The sequence below is a fragment of the Vombatus ursinus genome, unplaced genomic scaffold (genome assembly GCF_900497805.2).
Source record: "Vombatus ursinus unplaced genomic scaffold, bare-nosed wombat genome assembly UNPS02014959.1, whole genome shotgun sequence".
NCBI classification, from domain to species: domain Eukaryota; kingdom Metazoa; phylum Chordata; class Mammalia; order Diprotodontia; family Vombatidae; genus Vombatus; species Vombatus ursinus.
Genome location: NW_020954737.1, coordinates 3740549 through 3768016, shown reverse-complemented (window position 1 = coordinate 3768016; position 27468 = coordinate 3740549). Strand labels below are relative to the sequence as shown.

Below are 27468 nucleotides of genomic sequence, written 5' to 3'. Positions count from 1 at the left end.
AGTTACTAAGGCATCATTTAATGTTGATGGAGCATAATTCTTAGGGCCCACTTTTCCACCCAAACTAGCTTAGCAAGAGAGAAGGTGAGCTAAACACAACTGTTTTTGTTTTTATACTCATTTTTTTCTCCCTTTGCTCAATCTCAAGAATAAAAGATGTCTTTTCTTCTCTCTAAGGTTAATCCTTCCACACTTGTGTCCCATTTCGTTCCATCTCTAAAATGCTCCCTCAGCCTAGAATGTGATACATTTGTCACAATTATTCCATCAAGCATCTTGACTCTGCTTTTACATGGGTTTCTTCTTTTGTTGTCTACAAATACATACACACACACACGTATAGGCTCCCATCTCATCTTTAAAAACAAAAACAGACTTTCACTTTTGTCCCCACTAGTCCTATTTCTTTTCTTCCTCTCTCAAACTTCTATACCAAGTGGTCTATACCTACTGTTATTCATTTTTCATTACCCTGGAAATCCAGCTCCTCTCTCTACCATTCTATTAAAACTGCCATGCAGACACATTTTCCTTGATATCCCTGCAATATTTCACACTATTCCTCATTCTCTCCTGGAAACTTGTCCTTTCTTGACTTTGGTGACATTCCACAATCTGGTCGTGTCATCTCAGCCTCCTTAAGCGGTTCTTCTTCTTTCTCTAGCCTTCCTTGAGTTCAGTCCTCCCATTCACAATTATCTCTTCATTCCGTGAGCAAATGTACTCTCACAATTTCAATTATCACCTCTGTGCATATTCCAGGTGAGAGATGAGAAGCAAAAGAAGGGAAGTCAACATATGCACTTAGCATCTCTTCTTCAGAAATCTCCTTTACTCACATATCTTTATCATTACCTGAAGAAGACATCCTTATCCTTAGCACTGAGTTCTCAGCCTGCATTTCTAATTGCTTATTGAACAGCTCCAAGAATGCATCGCTGTCACATCAAACTTGGCATATTTAAAATAAACTTATCTTTAGAGACAGTGCGGCATAGCGTATTTCAGGAATTCCGGATCTGATGTTTCCTAAATGTGCTATTGTAACTAAATCAATCAATGTCTCTGAGTCTCAGTTTCCTCATATATAAAATAGGGAAAATCATTTTTGCATTCCCTAACTTACAGAGTTGACATGAGTAAAACGTTTTATAAACTTTAAAGTGATACATGAACATGGAGGTATTATTTACACTCAAACTGGTCAGATTTCTATTAATGGCGGCAACATCCACTTACTCATGAGGCTCAGAAATTTATAGTCCTTTTGGAGCCGTCCTTCCTGTTTCCCCTATTTAAGCAGTTACCAAATCCTACTGATGCTCCTTTCACAATATTTCTTGAATGTGAGAATTGCAAAACCTTAGAATTAGAAGAGACCTAATTCTAGTCCACAACTGAGCAGGGATCCCTTTTGCAACATTCCCCCAAAACAGGCATCCAGTTTACACCAGAAGGAAAATCCACTCCCTCCCAAGGCAGCCCTTTCCATTTCTGAATAGCTCCAGTTATTAGGAGGTTTTTTCCTTATGCCAAGTCTAAAAATACTTCTCTGCAATTTCCAGCCATGGCTTCTTGCTGTGTTCTCTGGGAACAAGCAGGGTGACTCTGATCTCTCTTCTACTTGACAGGCCTTGAAGACAAAGTTCATGTCCATCAAGGATTCTTTTCTTCTCCAGGCTAAATATCATGTGTGTTCAATCACTTTGTGGGTGGCATGGTCTCCAGTTTCTTCACTATCCTGGTTCCAATCTCCTGGATGTACTACATCTTTTATGAAGCCTCCCTTTTCTACCCTCACATGACTACCACCTTAGGGCAGGTTCTTATCACCTCATGCTTAAGACTATTGCAATATATATCTGGTCTGTCTTCCTGCCTCAAGTCTCTCCTCATCAAAACTATCTTCCACTCATATGCCCAGGTGATCTTCCTAAAGTGCAGGTGGGACCACATTAACTCCCTACTCAATCAATTCCACCAGCTCTGGCTCTCTATTGCCTCTAGGATCAAACAGGAAAAACCTCTTATTTGGTAATTAAAGTTCTTAACCTGACCTCTTCCTATCTTTCCAGTCTTCTTATACTTTACTCTCCTCCACATAATCTATGATGTAGCCACCCTGACCTTCTTGCTGTCCACACATGACAGTTCATCTCCCAAGGCTGCTGACTTTTTACTGATTGCCTTCCCATGCCCAGAACTCTCTCCTTACCTCTGCCTCCTAGTTTCCCTGGCTTCCTTCAAGAATCAGACTAAACCCCAATTTCTACAGAAGGGCTTTACTGGAGGTCCCTGGGCCTGGTCTCTCTCCTCCCTCCCCACCTCTTCCCCTACTACTTCTACCTGCCTTCTGAGATTTCCTTATATTTATTCCGTATATATCTTTGTATGCACACAGTTGTTTGTACAGTATCTTCCTGCATTAGAATGGAAGCATTTCTGAAGGCAGAGACCAAGTATTTGCCTTTCTTTGTATGCCTAGCATTTAGCGGAGTGCCTGGCACATAGTAAGCCTTAATAAATATTCTTTGATTGACTGAGGTTCTTAAGCAGTAATCCAATTAAGGTTTTGGATAATCAAATCAATTTACACACACACACACGCCCACGTGTATATTTATACATACTTACATATACACAAATGCACATACTCATATGTATCACATCACTCTCAGCCATTCGAGTTCTGACCCGTACCATGCCAAGATGACTGTAACTGTCTTTTGTTTCCCTTCTCCAGTTATATGCACTGCTAAAAGATTACTCTTTCCAGAAGACAGTTTTTACAATGTTATTCCCAAGATTCAAAACCTTCAGTGGCTTTCTACTGCCTAAAGAATGCTATCTTCTTAGTCTATTTAAGAGAGTTCACAATCTCAATTTAATGAAAAAGACACTGGATTTGAATCAGAAGACATAGTTGTGAAGTCTGAACCCGGCACAACAGCCACAACCATCAGCAACTTATAACCTCTGTGAATCTCAACTGTTGAATGAAATTTCATAATGTATAGCACTTTGAATTGCATGATAATGACACAAATGTGTATGGCACTTTACCCAGTCCTTTGCATAAATTATCTCATTTTATCCTTCTACAAGTAAGGTAAGGAGAGCAGGTATTATTATCCCCAGCATATATTAAGCATCTACTATGTATCAGTTGTGTAAGTCAGACTAACACAATAATGCCACTGTAAGCATTGGAGATACAAAGAAAAGGAGATCACAGTCTAATGGAGGAAATGACATGCAAACAACTATGCATTGTTTAGTTGTTTTGCAGTCATGTCTGACTCTTCGTGACCCCATTTGGAGTTTTCTTGGCAAAGACACTGGAGAGGTTTGCCAGTTCCTTCTCCAGTTCATTTGACAGATAAGGAAACTGCAACAAAAAGCATTCATTAATCCACTTGCCCAGGGTCACACAACTAGTATCTGAAACTGGATTTGAATTCAGATCTTCCTGAATTCTGGGCCAGGGCTCTGTGCACTATGGCGCCACCTAGCTGCCCAAACAACTATGAACAAACAAGCTATATACAGGATAAATTAGAGCTGTTGTTCGTCCTGTTCTCCAAGATGACCATGACATCAGGGAGGTGATGCCATGACATGCAAGTGAACTGGTTTTAAATGAAAGAGGGCTGTGCAAAATCACCAGCCTCACTTTCTCCTCCGGAGCCATCTGGGTCCAGTAGCCAGATACAGATCAAGACAACTGGATATAAATTGGAGCTAATTTTAGAGGAAAGGCACGAGCATGAAGGGGGATCAGGCATGGCTTCTTGCAGAAGGTCAGATTTTTCAGCTAAGACTCAAAGGAAATTAGAGGAGCTATCAAACTTATAAATTAATGACAAACATCAAATATGTAAACCAGAGACTGGGAACAGTTTCTGATTGAGAGCCTCTGACTTGGAAAAAAAAACAATCATGAGTGACACAAAAGAAAAAGTCATTTAATGGACTGAATATTGTGTTTAGACAATGAAAAACAAAATGTTCAACTCATATGCCTTTAAAATGAATAAGAGAGAAATCAAACTTTATCTGATAGCAACGCCAAAAATCAAAAACAAAAAACCACTCAATAGCATTGTGTGAGGAGTGGGTTCTTACTGTGATTCTACTATGACCTACCCCCATGGTGTGACTGCAGGCAAAGCAATTCCCCATTCTGGCATTCAGTTTCCTCACCTGTAAAGTGAAGGGAATGACTAGATGACCCTTAAAGTCCTAGCTCTAACATTCTATCATTCAAGGTGTCTATGAATCCCATCAAACTGGCCCTCCTTTCAACACTGCCAGAGTTAGACAGGAGGTCACATGTAAAAAGCAGCATGGTATAGTGGGGAAATGACTGGATTGGATTCAGAACTTCAATTCAAATCCTAGATCCACTATTTCCTTCCTGTGTGACTTTGGGCAAGCTATTTTAACCTGTCTAAGCCTCAGTCTCCTCTTCCGTAAAACAAAGAGGAAGTCTAAATGATTTCTGAATTCTCTTTTACTTCTTTGTCCAGTTAAGGGAAGATGATGGAGTGAAAAGGAGGAAAGAGGATGGAGGAGATAGAAAAGCTCAATAAACTTGATTTAAGTGTTATTTATTGCCATATCCTGAGGTTCTGAGGTTTTGGAATTAGGGAAAGCTGTTGACTTTTACCAGACTTTTGGGATTCTACTTAGCTCTCCAGCAGTTCAGAATAGTCCTCTCTGCACTGTGAAAATGCCCTGTTTCAAAATTGATTTTTGAAATGAGTATCTATTTTCCTAGGAAAGTCCTCTTCGTTGCTGTGGTCCAATGTGGAAGCCTCACTGTGGCCCAGAGGTGGCCCTGGCCCTGCTGGTTATAAGCTCAGGCAAGTTCTATAAAACTGCAAAGGCTTTGAGGATAGTCTTGGCAAGAGGCAGTTGCTGGCTGAGGAACAGTCTCACTAAATTCAAAGAAGCTCTTTTCTAGTAGGTCTGGCTACTAGGCCATGGATTCTTTAGCCATGACAACCCATGACACAAAATAAAATACAAAGTGGTCTTTGGTCCTGCATTTCCCCCATTTGGCTTTGGCAGTGATGGCAGAAAAAGGGATAAAAAAAAATCAGAGGGTCTAGCTTACCTGACAACAATAATTTTACCACTGAGACTAAATGTGAGCTCTTTGTCTAATGACCAATAAGTTGGAATACTCCTGGAGAACTGAACCATATCAATATTGACATTCTTAGTACAAATTAAAACATAAGGAATAAGGAAGTTGCAGTTAAATGAAAATATGGTTTGAAGGTTTTCCTTGGAGAGACAAATTATGAGGTTCTCATCCTGTGCCCAAGGGCAACAAGAAACATCATTTTATGTGATATTTGGTCAACTTGACATGATGAGAATAAACAAAAAAATACCACTGTGGAGATCATTGTGGCTTTTGAGCCAATGTTTGTGGCAAAGGATGAAGAGGAAGAAATTTTATGAAGAGCTTAAGATCCTCAAACTAACTGACCATACACACTGATGAGTGGTGACTTCAACACAAAGGCATAAGGGAAAAAGGTGAAAAACATGTAAGAATATGTAGTTCAGTATTTAGAAAAAAAAAGATGCCAAAAGCTTGTAAACCACTCAGAAGCTTCATTACTATTTCTCCACCTTCCCCTTCCCTTGGCAAACTTTCTCAGCATAAGGATGAAAAGAAAAAGCACAATTAGATATAAAGCACGCGCGCGCGCGCACACACACACACACACACACAAAAGAAATCAGTTAAAACCAGAACTGAAACTTCTGATCCACAGCACCAGAAAGTAAAGTGTATCCTTTTAAGACAGAGCAACAAATTAGGGAAGGGGGAATCTTGTGTTCTGGATAGTTAACAAGCACTTTAATACTGACTGTATACAGAAGGAATACTCTACTAAGTGCTCTAGGACATGCACAGGGGTGCAGCATGAGCCCAAAAGATGTGTGATCAACCAACTGGAAGGTGAAAAGATAGGCTGGATCCCACCTATCCCACAATATCCAATTGCTGGGCTTGTCTCTAAAACAACCCCTATTCTACCTCCTATCCATCATCTATCACCCAAAAACCTTATGGCTCATTTGCAAAGTACAATCTCCTATCTACTCCCACCACCCCCTCCAACCCCAGGGGTCACCCCTCAGGGCAGTTGTAACCAGAAACCTAGGAACTCACAGCAGCAGCTGGCCAGATGCCAGTGGGAAAATTCTACAACTGCTCTCCCCGTAGTATGCACACTCCTTGCTGTGGTGGTGAGCAGGCGTCCCTCAGGGAAGAGGATCAGCATTCTGGGGCAGTAACCTGTAAGAACTCCTCCCTTCTGCCTTTCATTTTGGGTGGAACAGAGTGAGTCATGGGATAAGTTGGTATGAATAGGTTTGGATCTCACTGCACCATCTTCCCCACCTTCCCCAAAGCCCCCTTAACTCACTTACATACTTTCCTGTCTTTGTCAAGGACATACCACCCTTTCACTCACCCCACATATCTAATCAGCTGCCCAATCTTGTCACATCTTTCTCACCGGCATCCTTCCCAACCTCCCCCTTCTGTCCAATGACACAATCACCACTTTAGTTCAGGTCCTCATCATCTCTCCTGTGGATTATTACCACAGCTTCCAAATTGGTCTTGCCTCCAATCTTTCCCCACTCTCATCCATCCTCCGAAACCTGCTAACGGGATTTTTCCTAAAATGAAGGTCAGACCACGTCACCCCAACTCCTTCCAATTAAAAAACCTCCAGTTGTTCTCTGCTGACTCTAGGATAAACTATAAACTCCTTTGTTTGGCATTCTGAGCCCTTTACAACTTGGTCCAACTTGCTTTTTTTTTTATTGCAGTTCAGGGGTGAGGAACCTGCAGCCTCAAGGAAACACGTGGCCCTCTAGGTCCTCAAGTGCAGTCCTTTAACTGAATTCAGACTTCACAGAACAAGGAGGTTTAGATTCAGTCAAAGCGCCACACTTGAGTCAAAGGGTCATGTGTGGCCTTGAGGTCGAAGGTTCCCCACCCTTGTGCCAGTCTTTTTCCTACAGTCTACAGTAGCCAGACTAGTTTTTCTGCTACTCCTCATTCATGCAAAACCACAACTAAACTCTCCAAACATGAATAAGAAATTAAGGTATGACACCACCCCTTAAGCAGGACTATGAAAATAAAGAGGGAGGAGATTCTGGTGGGAACTTTCTGCTGAGCTCAAATCAAAGATAATTGCTTTTGTGCTTGTTTTTGCACTGTCTGTGGGGACTCCTGCTGAAACACTGGTATGTTTGATGTTAGGACTTTTCTTGGATTATTATATTGTGGATCTTTCAATTTTAAAAGAGTATCTTAAAATTTTACCTGTTTGGCTAGCTACACTGACCAAACTAACTGGGTTATTAATGACTAACAATTATTATTTATAAGCCTGTCCTACCTACCCCGAACAAGACATGAGAATTTTTTTTAAAAAGAAAAGCATATCCAGTCACATTGTTCTCACTAAAGATGTTATCCTTAATATTTTTCTTGAGAATTCTCCTTAACAATATCTTTAGTGAGAACAAAAGGTTTTTCATATTATTAATAAAAAAATTAAAATTTTAAAAATTTCATCTTTATCTTAGCTTTCTGTATATGCTTCAGATTAGTAATATATTAGTGTAGTAGTACATTTAGGTGACGTATAAAATAAATATACATGCATACATATATATGTCATGCATATCACACATACACATACATACACCTGCAATGCTTTCTTTCCTCACCTCTGCCTTCTAGAAGCCCTAGGTCACCCAAAGGGGCATCTCTTTCAAGAGGTCTTTCGTTCTTGCTCCAGTTGTTTATCTCCAACCTCCATCACTTATATAGGAACATGCTGTATCCCCCCAGTAGAATGGAAGCTCTTTGAGGGCAAGGGCTGTCTTATTTTTGTATTTGCATCTCCAGTGTCTATCTAGCAGTGTCTGGCACAGAGTAGGCATTAAATAAATGCTTGCTGATTACGTCAAACCAAAACCTCCACATTTTGCCCTCCGAAGCCAAGCAGATCAAGTGTATTCCTCCTTCGTTATGATAGCATATTCGGAAATTTGACTGCAGTGGTGCTGTGCTCCCTGAATCTTCTGTTCTCTAGGCTGAACACCTCCAGTTCTTTTCATGATCTTCACAAGGCACAACCTTAGAGGCCTTTCACCTTCCTGGCCACACTGCTCTGGGCACTCTCCAGCTTATGAATGTCCTTAAACTGTGACATTCAGAACTGTCTCTGAAGGTCGCACAGAAGACAGCGGAGAGGTGCACAGTGGACATTAGCAGGCTACAGCACGATACACAGAGATGGAATCACACAGAAAATGTCGTGCCAAGAACGGCAGCCAAGCAACAAATGTCTGGGGATTACTGATGGGACAACCACTTTCTATGCGATATCAGAAGTACGTGATGAAGGCCCCCAGCACACATGGCAGATCTCCATGGCATATTTATGGGAGGTCATGGACAAGTACTGAGCAGAAATAGATGGGTTGTTTGCAGCATCGCTGGAGGGAATGTCCACAGACCCACTGCAGTAATGGGGAGACTGAGCACCCAATGTTCTAATCTAGCCTGTCTAGACTTTTTTGAATCCTGATTCTAAGCTCTCACCAGTGTGTCATCTGCAAATTTGATAAGCATATCATCTGTACCTTGATTCATGTCACTGATAAAAAATGTTAAAGAGCCTAAAGTTAAGCAGAAATCCCAGTGCTCTCACCTTGCTCAAAGGAAGGTTCTGACCTAGAACCATTTGTGACCGCTCCTTGGGTCTCATCATTCAACCAGTTCTGAATCCCCCTAGCAAAGGTGCTATCTAGTTCATAGCTCTCCATCCTGTCCAATTTTGTCAAATCCTCTACTGAAACCCACATTTACAGGCAATGGGGTACAGGACAGACAGTGTGAACTTGGAGTTGGGAAGAACTGAATTAAAATCTTGCCTCTGTTACTAGCTGTGTAACCACTTGAAAGGTTTAATCTCTCTAAGCCTCAATTTCCTCAAATGTAAAATAGAAAAATACCCATAGCACTTATCCTTACAAGGTTATCTTACCAGGTTGAGACAAAGTAATGTAGACTAAGTGCTTTAATAAGTGACAAGAATTATTATTATTATTAAAATTATTATTATTCTCCTGATCAACACTGGTCTAGGAACTTTGTCAAAAAAGGAAATGAAGTTAGTCTGCCATGAACTATTCTTGATTAAAACCATGCTGACTCTTGGGGACCACGGCTTCTTTTTCCTGATGTTCACTAAGCATCTCTTTAATAATTCAATCTAGGACTTTTCAAGGAGTTGAAGTAAAATTCATTATATTTGCTTTTTTTATAACAATACCACACATTCAGTCTTTGATTCATTTGCAATCCCAAGTCTTTTTCAAGTACATTTACAAAGAGATAATGATTTCTCATCTTCTATTTGTGCAATTGTATACAATTATGCACAATTGCAATATGTCCAACAATTATGTACAATCATGTACATACCTCTTAGGTATACAAGTCTAAGCTTTTTCCTTCTAAATGAAATTTGAATGATCATACTTGAGGTTTATCATTTCTCCTAATCTGACTAAGACCAGCTGCCCAGGTCCCACTTGCTACATACCAACAGGGTCTGGTCATAGGTACTTTACCATCTTGGGAAACAGAGATGAAATATTACTCTATAAACAAATATTTGAATGAGGAAGTTCTAAGGAAGTCAACTAATTCACATAAGTGGAGGGCAGGGATTAAAATCTCAGGGCTGTGGTTATGAACCCCTCTTATTTATATGGTCCTTTAAGAATTCCTCAAGGAGTGCATCTTATTTCTTAATGATGGACTGCTTTGCATGAGCAGAGACAAAATGATACGCCAAATCACCTGTAATAGGCTATGCCTGATATTCCTCTTAATAAGCTACTGGCTTGATAAAGAAGGAGAATCTGTCAGTTGCTATGGACTCTTTTCAGGTGTGTGACCCCTGCTATTTCTTTACTAGCTGTTTCCTTCCATACTTGCATATTTATGTATTCTGTTTCCTGGGATAATCTGATACTCCCTCCCTTGCACAGTAGTGTGTGCCTTCTGCCAATGCACACTACCTGTCAATCACCCAGGTATCTGCTCGAAGGAACTTGATGCATCAGGGATGCATCAGTGCCATGAGTAACTTCAGACTGCTTCCTCGCAAGCCAGTAGGGGAGGATGCTCTTAGAACAAATGATTACTCAATCCATAAGCACTTATTAAGTTCCACAGTGTACCAGGTACTTTGCTAGTACACAAAGACAAAAATGAAACAGTACCTGATTTGTCAGAAACCAAGTGGGTGATTAGAGGTAAAGAGTCTGAGAAGAATCCTTCCCAGTAACAAAGAGTCTGCCATTGTTTGTCCCCAAGTTCTTTTGAGGTCTGAGGCCTCTGCTCACAGAAAACACACTTTTTTCTTAATCTCTTCTGCCCCTAATCCTGACTGCCACCCCTTCCTCCTCCCTCATGGTTGCTGTCTGCTCCGGGGATTCCCTACCTATCCATAATTACTTAAAGTTGTATTTCTAGATATTTTCAAAGCATTTCTTCTCTCTTTTTTTTGTTTTCTGTTTTTAGGCAATTGGGATTAAGTGACTTGCCCAGGGTCACACAGCTAGTAAGTGTCAAGTGTTTGGTCTGAGGCCAGATTTGAACTCAGGTCCTCCTAACTTCAGGGCCGGTGCTCTATCCACTGTGCCACCTAGCTGCCCCGAATTTCTTCTCTTTACTGTGCACGAGGTCACCATTTTCATTTATAATAACACAACTATGTGGCATTCATTCCTCACATGCACAATATAAAAGATACTCTATGCATGTACAAATTGGAAAGGATTAATTATGTAACCTTGGGCAGGTCATTCAATAGCTTTGGGTCTCAGTTTCCCTATATATGAAAGAGAGAAAAATACCTTTTACTTTCTGCTTCATAGGCACCCTGAGGATAAAAATTAGGCAATATATCTGAGATCACTTTGGGGGGAAACAAAGCACTTGGCAAATGTTGCGTATCATTAATTGTGTATTGATCTTTTCATGCACAGTCATACAAATACAAAGTAATGACTGTAGAATGAACTGAGAAGAGGAAGGAGATCTTTCCCTCTCTCTGTCCAGATCACATATACCACCAACGAACTTACTATTATGCCTATGATGAACTCTTACTTTTACTTATGTGCTGACTAAACAGAAAGTCAAATATTATGCACTGGTTTTAATTTATCTTTATCATCTCAGCCTTATCCTCTGCTCTGTTACCTCTTAATGAACCACCAACTGGCAATACAGTGGAGCCAAAGGAAAAGGCTTAGATAAACAACTTGGATAAACAGCTACCATGCTAGCCCCAGACACAGCTTCCTGCAAGGCCCAGAGAGAAGTTCTGGGATCTGAAATAAAAAGACTACCCAGCTCTCACAAACCTGGGGACTAGAATGCGCCACTGTGCTTATCCTGGCACCAAGGCTATGAGGAGGCAGAGGTTGAAACTGATGGTCCTTTGAAGTGGCTTACAGTTTACACAATGCTTTGAAGCTTATCAGTCCACTTTGCTCTTGCAGAAAGCCTTTCCTAATTAAACTCATCTGATATTTATGGCTACTCAACTCTGAATCCTGAGCATATACACACTCAGTTTGCCTTCCATCAATCTACACAGGTTTCTGTGTTGTTCTGTGAGGACCCTTTGAGTCTTCTCTCCTCAATATCTTTCTAGTCTGGTCCATGAGAAAGCAGAGTCACTGATGGCAAGGACAATGCAGTCTTGCATTAAGAGCTCTCTATGGGGAGAAATCATATCTCCTCTTTCTTCTATACCCACTAATGTCTCCTAGTGCTGGAAATGGGTTATGCTTGAGCAGTATGTGTTTGGGAAGAGAAGAAGTGGTTGAGAGACTGATTAGGGTCTTTGCTGATTTGGGACCTCCAGCATGCCAGAGGTACTCTGCCCATTCCTGCCTTCAATCTCCCTGCCAGTACAGTTATACATATGGCATAATTATTCCCTGGGAAACTGTGCAAACAAGTCTTAGAGAACTACAGACCCTAAAATTCTTAGATGAGAAAAAGAAATCTGGCAACATCATCAGGGTCTCCGATTATTTCTATACTTCCATTTTGTCCTAGGATCCTCAGAATTCACATTTTAAACTCTGAGTCCTGTCAATCAGATCAGTTCTGAAACTGTGAATCAATCAGCACACTTCTATTTCAAGCACCTCATTTTCCTACCTTTATTCAGAGAGAGAAAAAATGAAGTAAAGAAATGTAACCTGGGACTAAAGGAGATTAAATGAAAGGATCCTTTGGGAAATACACGTAAGCATTTCACTAAGATTTTGAAAATCTTATTCAAAGGGAATAAGAGTAACTCAATGGATTGGGAAGCATTATCAACAAACTATATGGCTTTTGGATTCTAGAATTAAAATCTATCTTAGATGAAGAGGGCCCTGAGCTGATGAAATTGGGTTCTATGACATATTTCTTCCCTGCCAAGGCAATCACCAGTGGCTAAGTGTCAGAAGTCTGGATATAATCTCAATATCACAAACTTACTTCTGCAACCACTCAATAATCTTCTTCTTTGTTCTAAGCTGTGGCAAGGTATACTTTTCTTCTCCATCTTTAAAATATTTCAGCGTGGGGAACCCTGAGATCTGATATCGTTCTGCGGTAGCCTTGTTGACGGTGGCATCAACGGCTGCAAGGACACCTGGACTCTGGAATGGGGAAAGAGAAAATGATGGATCAAAGGGCTGCTAAAATGACAGATGACCCTCCCCCCCCGCCAGCAGCATATAACCAGTGCATGGACAGCTCTCTGGAGAGCTGCTTGTCAGTCAGACTCATGTACACCATTGAAAGTATGAATGTGTTCAAAGTATGAATGTGTCACATCATTGTCCCCAACCACTTCTAAATAAGCTAGCCAGATGAAACTTTTAAACCCACTCTACTAAAAGAAGATGGAACCTGTCCCCAAGCTTGAAGGCCCTAGCGGACAAAAGGAAGGCGCCTTGGGATTTAAATTCCAGGACCAAGGGTACCCAGAGGAATAAGGGAACATTTGGTCACTATGTTTCCAGTTCAGACATAATGTTTGTTCTTTACTTTCCCAAGAGACCACACATGGCTAACAACAATGCACTCCGGATGACAAGCACTAAAGAGATCAAGGGAATAGGAAAACAACTAAATAATCTATTGAGAGAAGTTGCTTTTGTGATTCCACTCATTGCTGATTTCTTAGACAAAAGGGTTAGGGGGACAAAAAGGGGGGAGAGAAAAAAGGCACTTACATCAGCTGCTCCATGGAGGACCTCAGCTGCGCTCTCAAACTCAGGCTTCATCTTCTTACAATGTCCGCACCCTGTATAAAAAACGGAGGTGGGACAGGTCCTGAGTCCTTGGCTCAAACCTCCCCTGTTCCCATGGCTGCCTGAGACATAAAGCCCAACCTTCCTGTTCCTGGAAATGGTGGCAAAGGAAGAAAGAAGGGGGCACCAACACTAAAAAATAAAACTTGTCTAGTCCAAATCCCAAGACTCAGGGATTGATTGAGTGAAAGAACTCTTCTGTTCCTATGGCACTGAATGATACAGGAAGAAGTCTGTGACATTACAGACTTGAAAGGTTTGGGGAAGAGAATTCATACAGCCCCAAAATAAAAATATAGTGGCTATGAACTGACACTGTCTTGTACCTTGTTGCCCTATGGATATAGTCTTTTGTTCTGATATTGTGGCAGAATGTGTGATGACTCTCTACATATGGTGTAAATGTTTTCATAGCCCACTAATAAGGACATTGCTCAAGCAGTGGTGATATCTCCTATGAGGCTAATTCTCCGCCTAGTCCTTGGTTGCTCCATTGACATCCCATGGTGGATAATCAATCAAGCATATGATGGCTAGGTCTTATACCTATGCACTTTGGAGTCGGCCTTTAAAAAAGAGAGCAAAGACAAAGAAGCACTGAGCAGAAGAGCTGGGATGCTATAGAAAGAGAAGGTGGCTGGACACAGGCTTTGGTCCTTGGAGGGAAGCCTGCATATAGACGTGGTCCCTTCCAGGTAGCCACGTGCAACAGAGGAGCTCCTGGACCATGCCTCCTGGATCCAGACATTGAGTTTCTGGACCAAGTGGGAATTAGGAAGCAGTAAGCACAGAGTCATAAGGAACAAGCAAAACCCCAACCTTGCCCTTTGCTGTTACTGTGAGGTATATGGCCTGTGCAGGCTCAAGGAGGGAAGCTGACTCACTAGTGATCCAAATTCTTTTCCCTTACAGGGAGATCTCAACCCAGGGGAACACATAATCTAAATCTAAAAGGCTGTACAGATCCCAGGGGTGGTGATATCCACTGGAGAGGAAAAGTTTTCCTAAATGTTTATGTTTACTCTAGTGTAAGTCCTTTGTATTTTTTGGTTAGGGTAAATAAAGCCTGTCCTACTTTTAACATTTTGTTAGTCTGAATGCTTCCACAGGGCCTGTGGGCCCTTTTCCTTTTTTTGTAGAGACCCAAACATGATCTAAATTCTGATGTTCTCATGGACAGGGGCAAGAGACAAAGAGATAGAACTACTGAAAAGCCCAAAACACCATCTTTATAAACTCAGAACTTTGGTTTTTGGCAAGAAAATATATATTCACACCTCAAATGTCTACAGAGTGGTATGGAATCTGTTGTGTGTGAAAAGGAGTATCTTACCAATTCCAAAGATATTGTACTTACTTCGCCTTTTTACTGTATCTGAGGTGGTCAAAAATCATTAATGAACATTAAATGTGTTTTTTACACCGCTATGTGGTAATGATCTGTGAACTGCTTTTATTCTGATAATGAGTACTTTATTGTTGTTTAGTTGGTAGAGCTGAAATAAGGGGTCATAAGCAGTCAGAGCTGTGAAGCACATAGGTTGCTTGCTATACCGACAACAGGGAAAGCTGGTGATATGGAAGTTCAGAAAGTAATTCACATGCTTAGGACAAAGTTTGCTACCCTGTAAGATTTGATATTTCCTTGACATGATGGGGAGGGCCCTACATTCATTTCTTTCTTTCTCTCTCTCTTCCTCCCTCCCTCTCTATCTCCCTTTCCCTCTTTCTCTCTCTCAACAGAGGTTAAGTGATTCACCCAAGGTAACACAGTTAGTAAGTATATGAGGCTGAATTTGAACTCAGCAACTTGGTGAAGTGGATAGCATGCCGGACCAAGAGTCAGGAAGATTCATCTTCATGAGCTAAAATATGGCCTAGCTCTGTGATTACTAGCTATGTGATCCTGGTCAAGTCACTTAACCCTGTTTGCCTCAGTTTCCTCATGAAGGAAATGGCAAACCACTCCAGTATCTTTGCCAGGAAAACCCCAAACAGGGTCACAAAGTAGGACCCAATGGAAACAACCCACAAGAACCTCCTGACTCTAGGCCCATCACTCTATGCATGGTGCTATCTCAGACCATACATTTCTAAGAAGTAATTCATTATAGCTCATTAAAAAACAAAACAAAACAAAAAACCCCCATATACCAAGATTAACCCACTAAAAACAAAATACACACGCGCGCGCGCACACTCACACACACACACACACCCTCACTCACAAAACTTCTTTCTTGGTCCTTTCTGAACATCTGACTTTGATTTAAAGACCACTGCCTCCTTTTCCTCTGTGACATGTCCACTTCCTTCCCAACACAGAAAGCTTTCTTGATCCCACCAATTATTAGTAATCTCTTAGACAAATTGTTCTGTATATATATTGTGTTTCTTTATCTGCATACATGTGGTTTGGCCCCAGTGGAATAGAGGTATCTCTTTTGTCTTCATACCCATCACCTAGGGCAGAGGAGGTGCTTAATGAGGCTCAGCTGAGTTGAATTGACTCCTGCCTGTCCTGTCTTCAGGTTATGAGACTTCTTTGCGTTTTTTCTCTCACCACACAAAGACAAGCCCTGCTCTGCCTACATTGTAGGGTTAAACTGAGATAATGGATATGGAAAAAATGTATAAACTATAAAGCTTATTACAAAAGCAAAAAAGCTATTAATAGCTCTCATCCCCACCTTAATTCACCTTCTCTGAGAACATGATAGTTCAATAGCAACAAGGTCATCCAAGGAGTTTCACCCTCACCGAGGACAAAATATTCCTAACACGGGGAAATCGGGAAGCCAAGTGAATTGCCCAGTTTCTAAGGGCTCATTATTAAATTCCACCTACCAGTAGGGCAGAAATCTTTAGGGTATCAAAAATTCATCACCAATCTACAGACACTGGCACCCAGCCAAGGCTGGCACAGATGGAAACAAACCCTCAGGGGTTTCCTGAATTCCTGACAGCACCAAAACAATGCGTCTTCCCAAACAGGGCCAAGTGACAGGAATGCTCCCTGGACATCAACACAGAGGGTGTAACAGGTGAAATGGACACCAGAGCCAATGTGGGAGAGGAAGAAGCCAGGCTGCTGAAAAGCAAGGTGTCCACTCCAGGGGAGGGCTGGGGTTGAACACTGTAGAGATTCCAGTCTCACAGAGACAAGGTACCTCGGGAACTTCTCACTATAATTGGGACAACAAGGTTTCTGCTCTCAATCACACACTTTAATGCACAGAGAATGAATGACACAAGGCTATCGCTGGGAAAGGGCCACTGACTGGTATGACAAGACCTTTATTTCTGAACAGGAAGTTGACTTGCCTTCAATCCATGTAACCAGTCCACAGAGCTGGGACCTGAACCCCGGGGTTTTATCTCCAAGTGTAGTAGCTGCCTCTTGGAAGTTCCTGGTCTAACAGGCTATGCAAAGATGCCCTGGAGTCTTTTAGGGACAAAAGCACATGTATGATATACATACAGACAAACAAGGACAGAAAGAATTACTGCTAATTAAAAGTGTTTGGAAAAGTTGGGATGACCTGGGTGACCAAAGTTGGACGAGCCTAATCTGGAAAGGCATCCTGAAAGAGGCATTTCAAGGACCTGCTATTTGCAGCAGAGATTGTTGGGGAAGTATCTCTGTTCTCCAGGGTTTAGGAAAACTGATCACAGTAAATAAGCCTGCCTGAAGGATTATCTAGAGCCATATAAGCCCACGATGAGCACCGTGGCAGCTCTGACAAAGCAGAAGAGGGCAGGAGACCAGTTTATCCACTTTACACTTCTCTGTACTTCCCTTAGCCACCTCTCTGTCATGACTCTCCAGGGACAGCAAATGAACATTAAATATTAGGCAGAAATGGTTGGTTTAAGACAAGGACTTGGGTTCCCCCTCCCCCAATAAAATCCAAGAGGGTCCATAAGATCATAGTTATAGGTCTAAGGCTGGAGACAACTTTAGATGTCATCTAGTCCAATCCTTTTATTCCATGGATGAGGAAACTGAGGCCCAAGGTTATATAATAAGTTGTAGAGCTGGGATCAAAACCCAGGTCCCATGACTCCAATGTCAATGCTCTTTGCACTGTACATTAAAGGGGAAGAGAAAGGTGTATAGCTTTCAAAATCATGAGCTAGGGTACAAAAAGATCATCTCTACTAGTAATTGTGAAAGTGAAAAGAACGAAGAAAATCCTGTCTCTAATGGAAGCCAAAACTGACTCGAGCATATTCCTAAATATACATGGTGCCTTAACAAGTGGGGGTGGGGGGATGGGAATATCACGAAAAGAGAATAAAAGACTAGAAGAGAATCTATATGGAATGGGGAAGATTCCAGAAGGCATTTACCTTACAGAAGGGCAAGAGGGCATTTTATGGATGGAACAAATATAGGGTAAATCAAGGTGACAATCTATTTAAAGTTACTCAGAGCATAATTTCCTGGAAATTTATTTCTATGTAGTAGTTTGTAAAGTAGGCTATTTGGAACCTGGAATGAATTTGTTTATTCAGATAATGCTTTGGTTTAGGTCCCCACATCAGTCTACAAAAACCCATTTACTCCATCAAGTATTCAAAGTATAGAGAGTATTAATAGTGCTATTTCAACTTACTCAAATGCTATTTCTCTGGGAAAATGCATTCTGGTTTCAACTTTGGATACCAGGGATACATTTCCCTCTGCTGGCAGTGGTATTAGGGAACCTCAGGGCAGGGATAGGAATGAATGAAAAAAAATTTGTTAGGTGCTTACTATATGCTAAGATTGAAATAAAATTAAGGAACATTAGAATAACAAACTATTTGAGTTGGAAGGGAGATCAGAAGTTATTAATTTGTTAATTTTTTATATCACCACATCTCCATTTGAAAAGTTACATCTTTATGCTTTCATATGTGATATAGTGAAAGAATACTGAGTTAGTGTTAGTATAAGACCTGAGTTCCAAGTCCTCACTCTGACATTTAGTAGCTGTGTGACTGTAAGCAAGTCACTTCTAAGTCTCAGTTTTCTCATCTGTAAAATGGAGACAATGATTCTTATATTACCCAAGTCAAAGAGTGGGGAAAGCACTTCCCCCAGGAAAGGTATGTATGTATATAAATGCTGTGTATAAATATGAGATACTATTATTATTTAATCTGCTATTCTTGAGCAAGGTATTCATAAGTAAAAGGTTGTCTGTCAGAATGAAGGAATCTTTACTGGTAGTTCGTTAAATGGAAATAGAATCAGATCCCATCATTTTCATGAAATAAGTTTTAAAATATCCATAAGAGAACAGATAGGCTAGGTTAAAAGGCTCTGCCATGATTAGTGGCCACTCTGAGACCGACAGAGCCCCCTCAGAAGTTACTGAGTCTTTTCTCCTGATGGTATGCCTAATAATACTGAACCCTGATAGGAGACAAAAGAATCTTTCTTGCTTTAAGAAAACTATAGAAAGGGGGACTCTATAGCCTCCCCCTCCCCCACTGTCACCCATGTGTGCATGACACCATGAGGGATGAGTGACAAACAAAGCCCTTGGGGTCGGCTGGTTTTGAGAAAGTCTAACAATATACAGCAACTGCCAACATCAACTTAATATATGAAATAAAATAATTAAACCGTGTGGCCAGAGTTTGATTCAAGTACTTCCTATGGGGATTTGACTGTGTAAGGGGAGGAGAATGATTGGCAGAAGGGAGTTCTGCCCAATTTTCTTGCTCCCAGATACAGTTTGAATGAGTACTTCACCAGCTCCTCTTTGGCAGGCCAGTTAAATGGAGCACTCAGTCAGGGTGGAGAGAGAAACAATGAGGGACTGGCCATTCTCACCCTGGGGCATCTGCTACTTCATTTTTATTTACAGGCATAGCTTATTGTCTACTGGAAATTTCCAGTTGGAAGCCTTGCTGCTACCTTAAACACTACATCTAAAACTAAACTCATTAGCATCTGTCTCCCCCAAAGCCAGCTCCCTCTCAAGCTTCCCTTCTTTTGTTAATAGTCTATCATTCTTCCAGTTATCCTGTCTCAGAGGCTTTTCCTTTGTTCCCAATAGCCAGTCACCAAAACCCTAATGACTTCTTCCCACAAAATGTCTCACACTTATGCTTTCCTTTTCATTCTTATTTCAGCTAAATTTTTGCCCTTACGCCTAGAATACTGTAAAACTGTCCTAATTTATCTCTGCTTCCAGTCTCTCCCCTTTACAGAATGAATTTGGAATCAGAAGACATGGATGTGAATCCTTTCTCTATGACTGTGTGAACTGTACTAAGTCTTAACTTCTCTGGGTCTCACTTTCCTCATCTATAGAATGAGAGGCTGGGACTAGATGACCTCTGTGTTTCCTCTAAGCACTAAATCTATGGTCTCATTCTACAGACTGCTCCCAAATCAATCTTCCTCTATCACTTCCTTGCACAGAAATCTTCAACCCTGTTTCCTACAGGATAAAGCCTGTTATTCCTTAGCCTGCCATTCAAGGCTCTCCACATTTTGGCCCCAGCCTCTCTTTTTTGCCTTATCTACCACTACAATCCTAAAGGAATGTGAAGCTTAAACTACATTGGTCTATTATGTTTTTTCATTCCTGCCTTAGTTCACACAGGTTTCACCAATTTGGAATGCCTCCTCCACTTCTTTCCAACTATTTGAATCCTATCAATCAATTAATGAACAAGTACTCATTTAGTACCCACTATAAGTCAATCATTATGCTGGCTGCTGGGGATACAAAGAAAGAAACAATTCCTCTGCCATCTTTCAAGGCCCAGCTCAAATCCCACCTATTTCATATAGCAATTGCCAGAGCATTAAAGACCTGGGGACCTCTTGCTGCTCAACTCTTGGAACAGGATACATCTGTAGTTTCCCATACAATCCTTTCCTATTCTATAACATATATGGAAAGGCTTATCTTACTTTGAGTTTAAGTTCTGAATAAAAAATGAATTTTAAAAATCCTCTTGTCAATATGGTTATACAGGGCACTGGCCTTTGGGAATCCCATGTTCTTAAAGCCTGTGGGATATCTAGCTATGAAGCATTACATGTAGGGAGAGGGGAACCCACTTCACCGATGCTTTTTAATGCCCTAGTGATTATGATTCGATAGGCCATTAAGTTTTATTGTCAAGCTTCCTTGTTGGGGGTTTTATAATCTGCCTAAGTGCTCTCACTCTTACTTTCTTGGCCCAGCACAGAAACCTTGAATCAATTCCTTTAATGCACTCCTCCTTTTGCTGTAGGAAAATCAACCTCCTACCTAGTCCCAGGATCTTCAGTTCCTTTGGATACAATAAATTACAATTAGCTATCAGGACTTAATGAGTGCCTGCTATGTTGGGTTCCAGAACTTCATGAGGTTCTGGCTGAATGGGGTCTTTTTGAAGCCTGCATGGCAGAAAGACCTGAGTTCAAATCTTGCCTTTCATACTTGTTATTGTTGTTTGTCCTCTGTTCTCCAAGAGGACCATGACATCAGGGAGGTGATGCCATGACATTTGAGTGAATTGGATTTAAGTGAGGGAGGGCTGTGCAAAGTCACCAGCCTCACTTCCCCCTCTGGAGCCATCTGGGTCCAGTGGGCAGATATAGATCAGGACAACTGGAGATGGCCCTTACCAGCTTTGTCGCCAAGAGTAGCTTGCTTATTTCTCAACCTGCTTTTCATCTTCCCAATGAGAGGACCACCCTCCTGCAGACAGTCACTCAGGTTCACAAACTTGGAATCATACTTGACCTTTCTTCCCCTCTCACCTTGCACCACCCCCACTCAATCCCCGCAATGAGTTGCCAAGTTTTATTTTGGATATAGAATTAGCATCTCTTGCATCAATTCCCTTTTCTTCACTCACATACCTTACCCTAAAATAGACCCTTATCACCTCTGGTCTGAATTACTGTGATAGTCTCTTGCCCTCTCTCCTTCCAAACTCTGCTCTCTCAAACTAGCTTTCCCACTGCTGCTAAATATTTATAAGACACATATTTGATCAGCAGACCCCAGAGTCATGTGAGTGGGAACTTTGATTTCTGTTAGGAGATGGAGGCTGGAGCTATAGGTGGCCTGGTATGGAGGCTGAGACCAGGATGGGATAAACATATTACAACTGTACCGCAAGAACCACCCCCTTTCCCAAAATCATATGGTCAAGTCATGGCTCACACCCTGCACCAAGAAGAGATTCACCCAAGGTTCCTTATGAGTTTAAAGTTCTCTAGATACAGAGATACATTCCCACCAATGATAAAGGAGGAGTCATTTCCTCATATACCCACTCTTTGCACTCCCTTCCCATCCCACTGCCAGATATAATTCCTCCTCCTGGCCAGGCTAATGGGGACTGGTATGGGATGGACTGCCACATACACCACCCCCCCAACCTCCCAACTACCTACCCACAGTTCATTAGTTATTTCCTGTGTGTACTACCACACATGAATAAAATAGCAACTCTAGCTTCAAAATCAGTGATCAATATTACCATTTCCAGGACATTTCAATCATTTGTCTATGAGTCCAGTGATTATTTCCTTTGACTTCACTTAACAAAATACTCCTCACTGGCCACTATTTCCAATATGTGTTGTCCTTCCCTAAGTAGAATGTAACTTCCTTGAGGGCAGGGACTGTCTTGTCTTTGTATTATTCTCCAGTGTTTAGCACAATCCCTGGCATATAATAATCATTTAATAAAAGAGTTTTCATTCTTCATTTAACTATATACAGTGGGAGTCAAAATGATTCAGCTGTGCAAAAAGAGACAGGAAGGGGGTATTGACTTTGAAATGAAGGAAAAAAAGAACTTGGTCTGATTCAGCCAGGGAGAGCATCATAGTGGAATTCTCCCACGGAGGCCTGGCAGCTGTCCACATTCCCTCAATATGTAACACCCCAGCTCCCCACCACTCAGTACATGGACACATCTACTGGCAAGCTTATTTACTGAATTTACAACTTCTCTTTTTCCACTGGCTCACTGGAAGGTAGAGGTGACCCTAGATTCTTGAAGGTTCTGTCAACAGAATGAAACTTTCAGTGAGTTCATGCTATGCATGCTATAGCTTCTTGGAGCCACAAGTGAGAGTTGGATGACAGGTGGACAGCAAAGGTGGATGAGCAGCCCTGAAAAGGGCTTGCACCCTGATGGGATGATAATGGATGATATGGAGAAGACAGAATGATTTGGCTTTTAATCGGCTTCTGTTTTTGCTAACAAGGTGAATGATAATTGACAGGAGCAAATGAGAACAAAAATGGCTAACAAGGAAATTAAACCCAAGGTAAGTGAGGAGATGGTGGGAGAGCACTTAGTTGTTCTTACTGTGTTTAAGTCATAAGGCCTGGACAAACTGTATCTCAGGTCCTGACAGAATGGGTAGATCTGAGTTCTGGGCTGCTGGCTGTAATCTCAGAGAGAGCAGAGGGCTGAGGCAGGATTTAAGCCAGGTAAATATTGTCCTGATTTTTTAAGAAAGGGAAGAAGATAGATTCTTTAAACCACACAGGATTGACTTTGAGTCCTGGCAAAATTAAGAATATATTTAAAGGGATGGCTTGTGGGCATTTAGAATGGGAAGTGATTTCTAAGAGCCAGTAGGGCTTCATCAATACCAGGTCAGGCCAGACTAACCTCTTTTCTTTTTGGCCAGAATTACTATATTTGTAGATCAGGAGGATGCTATAGAGAGACTGTTTATTCAGATTTCAGCAAACCATTTTTAAAAGTTTCTCATTCTATCTTTGTGGATAAGATGGTGTGTGATAGATGGTAGTACAACTGAGTGGATTTTAAACCAGTTGGGCAAGGCCCAAATAACAGTCTCTATTGGGTCAATGTCAGCCTGAAGGGAGGTCTCCCCTGGAATGTCCCAGGGATATAATTTTGGCCCTGTTCTGTTTAATATTTTTATCAATGACTTGGATGAAGACACAGATAGAGTATCAAATTTGCAGATGTTACGATGCTGGGAGGGATAGCTGACATACTAGATGGAATAATCAAGATCCAAAGAGATCCTGACAGGCTAGAATTATCGGACAAATCTAATAAGATGAATTTTTAAAAGGAATAAATTGAAAAGACTTAGGGGAGATAGGGGACGACATGAGAACTGTCTTCAAGCATTTTGCAGGGCTTTATTTTGGAAGAAAGACTAAATTTGTCTTGTTTAGCTCCAGGGTAAAGAATTATGAGCAATGGGGAAGAACTTTCAGAGAAGAAAGTCTAGCTCAATGTAAAAGAAAACTTCCTAAAAATTAAAACTGTCCAAAAGTGGAATAAGCTTTCATACTGGGCCCCAAATTCCCTGTCACTGGATACCTCCAAGAAAAGGCCAGATGATCACTTATTAGAGATTTAAGAGAAGATTCCTGTTCAGGCGAGGATTGGATTCAATGAGGTCTGAGTGCCCTCCCAGCTCTCATTCTTTGGTATTGAGTTCTACCTGTTCTTTCAGGACCTGAGATATAATTTGTCCAAGCCTTATGACTTAAACACAGTAAGAACAGCTAAGTGCTCTCCCACCATCTCCTCACTTACCTTGGGTTTAATTTCCTTGTTAGCTGTTTTTGTTCTATCTTGCTCATGTCAGTGATCATTCACCTTATTAGCAAAAACAGAAGCCAATTAAGAGCCAAATCATCCTGTCTTCTCCCTATCATCCATTATCATCCCATCAGGGTTGGTAAGTTCTCTTATGTCAAACTGAAACCAGCTTCCTTATAATTTCCACACATTTTTCTTAGTTTTCCCACTGGAGCAATCCATAACAAAAGTCTACCTTCACCTTTCCACTCTCCTGCACCCACAATATGGATTCATTTCTCTTTGCTTAGCAGAATGGGAGGGAGCAAGGCTGACTAGCAGAGTTGTTTGACCCACCTGCTAAAGAGCCGTGGGGTGGCCATGACCCTCCCTAATTAATCCTCTCCAAATATTCCTTTGCGTCTTCTCCATTAAGGAAAATAATTATTTAACTGGAAAGGGTAGAACTAACATGCTTAAGGAATAGGAAACCCTCATAGATAAATAAAGAGTAAAATAACACTTAGTTCCTTTAAATGATTTTGATTCTTCAGCTCAGGGAATCCCATCCCAGGGTGCAAAGAGTGCAAGGAAGAACTACTGCCAGTAATCTTTGGAAAATCATGGCAAACAGGAGAGGTGCCAGTAGACTAGAGATGACAGAGCACAGGCTCCAAAACTGCAGCCCAGGAACTTGCTGTCCATCCCCAGCACATTTCCAGAACAAGTTGTCAAGCAGTATGTGAGCAGTTGGGGAAGATGGGAATCTGAGATCAAGTCAGGATCTCAAAAGAACTTCATTGCACTTTAAAGAAAAGCTGTGATGGCACTTTAAAGAAAGCTAATGGGACTCCTCTTTTTTAGGCTAAACAGTTCCTTCAACTAGCTATCTGACATGAAAGACAGCCCTTCTCCTTGCCAAGGTAAACCTTTCTGCATGTAACCTTGAGCTCATTCTGTCTCATCATCTTCAGCAGATCGTCCCCTCAACCATCCCCACTCTATCATTGATCTTCAATACAATCTCTCCCTGTCTACTGGCTTCTCTGCTGGCTACAAACATGCCCATGTCACCCCCATCCTCAAAAAATAACCCCTCCTGATCTTACCATCCCCACTATTATCCCATATGTTTACTCCTCTTCTTAGATAAACTCCATGAGAAAGCTGTCTACAATTGGTGCCTCTACTTTCTCTCTTCTTGCTCAATTCTAAACTCTCTGCAGTCTGGCTTCTGACCTCATCATTTGACTAAAACTGTGCTCTCCAAAGTTACCAATGATCTCTTGGCAACTGCCAAGACTCTTCTCCATCCTCACCCTTCTTGAACTCTCTGCAGCCTTTGATACTGTGGATCACTCTCTTTTCCCAGTTACTTACTTTTCTCTGGGCTTTCAGGACATTACTCTTAGTTCTCGGACCTGTCTCTTCAGTCTCCTTTTCTGCATCTTTATCCAGAAGAGGCTGACTAACTGTGGGTGTTGCCTGAGGCTGTGCCCCAAACCCTCCTCTTTTTCCCCTCTATACTATCTTGCTCAGTGATCTCATTAGTTCCCATGGGTTCAATTATCATGTCTATGAAGATGATTTCCAAACCTACATATCTTGGCCTAACGTCTTTCAAACTTAACACGTCCAAAATAGGGCTCGTTATCTTTGCTCCCAAACCTTACCCTCTTCTAATGTTCCATAGGACTGTTGAGGACACCATCATCCTCCCAGTCACCCTGACTCACAGCCTCAACAGCATCACTCATCCCACACATCCAATCTGTGGCCAAGTCCTGTCCTTTCAAGCTCCACACCTCTCTCCTACAAGCCTGGACTGTGACTAGAGTCTTCTTGTTGGTCTCCCAGCCCTGAGGCCCTCCTGACTCCAATCTGTCCTCCACTCAGCTGCCCAAGTGATCTTCCTAAAGATAGGTTTTGCCACATTACCCCCCACCCCAATCAGCTCCAGTGTTTCCTTATTGCTTCTGTCATCAAATATAAAATACTCTGCTTGGATTTTAGAGTCCTTCACAGCTGGGCCCCATCCTATCTTTCTATTTTGGGATGCACCCACACTAACCTTCTTGCTGGGACCCCACCTCCCACCTGTGTGCCTCTGTCCTGGCTGACCCCATCCATCAAGTGCTCCCCTGCTTCACTTCGACCTTCAAGTCTCAGCTCAAATCCCACTTTCTGCAGAAGTGCTTTCCTAGTGAGACTGCCATCCATTTGCACTGCATATATCTTATGAATACAGAATTATTTTCATGTTGTCTCCTCCATTAAAATGTGAACTCCTTAAGAGCAGGGACCATGCTTTAATCTTTCTTTATATCCTTAGCACTAAGCACAGTGGCTGATACACAGTAAGCATTTAATAAATGTTTGTTGAGGGCAGCTAGGTGGTGCAGCGGATAGAGCACTGGCCCTGAAGTCAGGAGGACCTGAGTTCAAATCCAGCCTCAGACCAAACACTTGACACGTACTAGCTGTGTGACCCTGGGCAAGTCACTTAATCCCAATTGCCTTAAAAAAAAAAAAAAGTTTGTTGACTGATCCCTGACTGACTACGGGTTAACAGATTCTTTACCAACCTAGTCACTCTTCAGTTTGTCTTAAAATGTGGCTCTCAGATCTGAATATAATAACCTAGATGTGGAATAAAAATTGCTGGGTACCATGGTTCTATTTCCTCCCTCTGTTTGATCAGCCCATTTCCATTAATATAGCCTAAGGGATTGTGTTAACTATTTTTGGCACTCATGTCACTGTGATGTCACACCTAGCTTGCACTCAGTTAATAGCTGCAAATCTTTTCACATGAACCACAGTTATGACAGGACTCCCCTACCTTAATTGAATCAATTGATGTTTTTAACCTAAATGCAGGACTTCACTTACATCTCTTTTCAATTTAATCCTGTTAGTTTTGCCCTATCTGTAATGCCTGTCAATACTGCTACGGACACTAATTCTATCAAATAAGGTATTGCTCCCAGCTTTGTGTCATTTGCAAATTTGATAAGCCTCTTCTATCTTTTTCCATGTCATCAATAAACATGCTGGACAGGACAGAGTACTGGGACATAGCCCTGGAGAGGCCAACTTTTAGGTTCACACAGATCAAGTGAGGACAGCTGTTCAACAGCTATGAATTCAGGGAGCCACAGCATCTGTTAGCCCATCTTCTTCTATCATTTTTATGAGGCTATATCTCTGTGTTATGTGTGTGACCTTATTTATTCATATGTCACATGACCTTCTATCAAATGCCTTGGGGAAATCCAGACACATTACATCTGTAACACTGCCTGATCTCCCAGTCAAAAGTCGGTAATGAGGTTCTTTTGAGATCCTGACTTGATCTCAGATTCCCATCTTCCCCAACTGCTCACATGCTGCTTGACAACCTGTTCTGGAAATGTGCTGGGGATGGACAGCAAGTTCCTGGGCTGCAGTTTTGGAGCCTGTGCTCTGTCATCTCTAGTCTACTGGCACCTC

At 41.5% G+C, this 27468-nt stretch overlaps 1 protein-coding gene across 1 annotated transcript in view; it reads right to left on the bottom strand.

Moving 5' to 3' along the window:
* PDIA5 (protein disulfide isomerase family A member 5) overlaps positions 1 to 27468 on the bottom strand; it is a 172357-nt gene that overhangs the window by 20119 nt on the left and 124770 nt on the right. The window contains exons 12-13 of the mRNA XM_027845336.1: positions 13372 to 13442; positions 12629 to 12792 (exon numbers count right to left, since the gene is read on the bottom strand). Coding sequence (XP_027701137.1) covers positions 12629 to 12792; positions 13372 to 13442 — 235 coding nt within the window. The remainder of the gene's footprint in view (positions 1 to 12628; positions 12793 to 13371; positions 13443 to 27468) is intronic.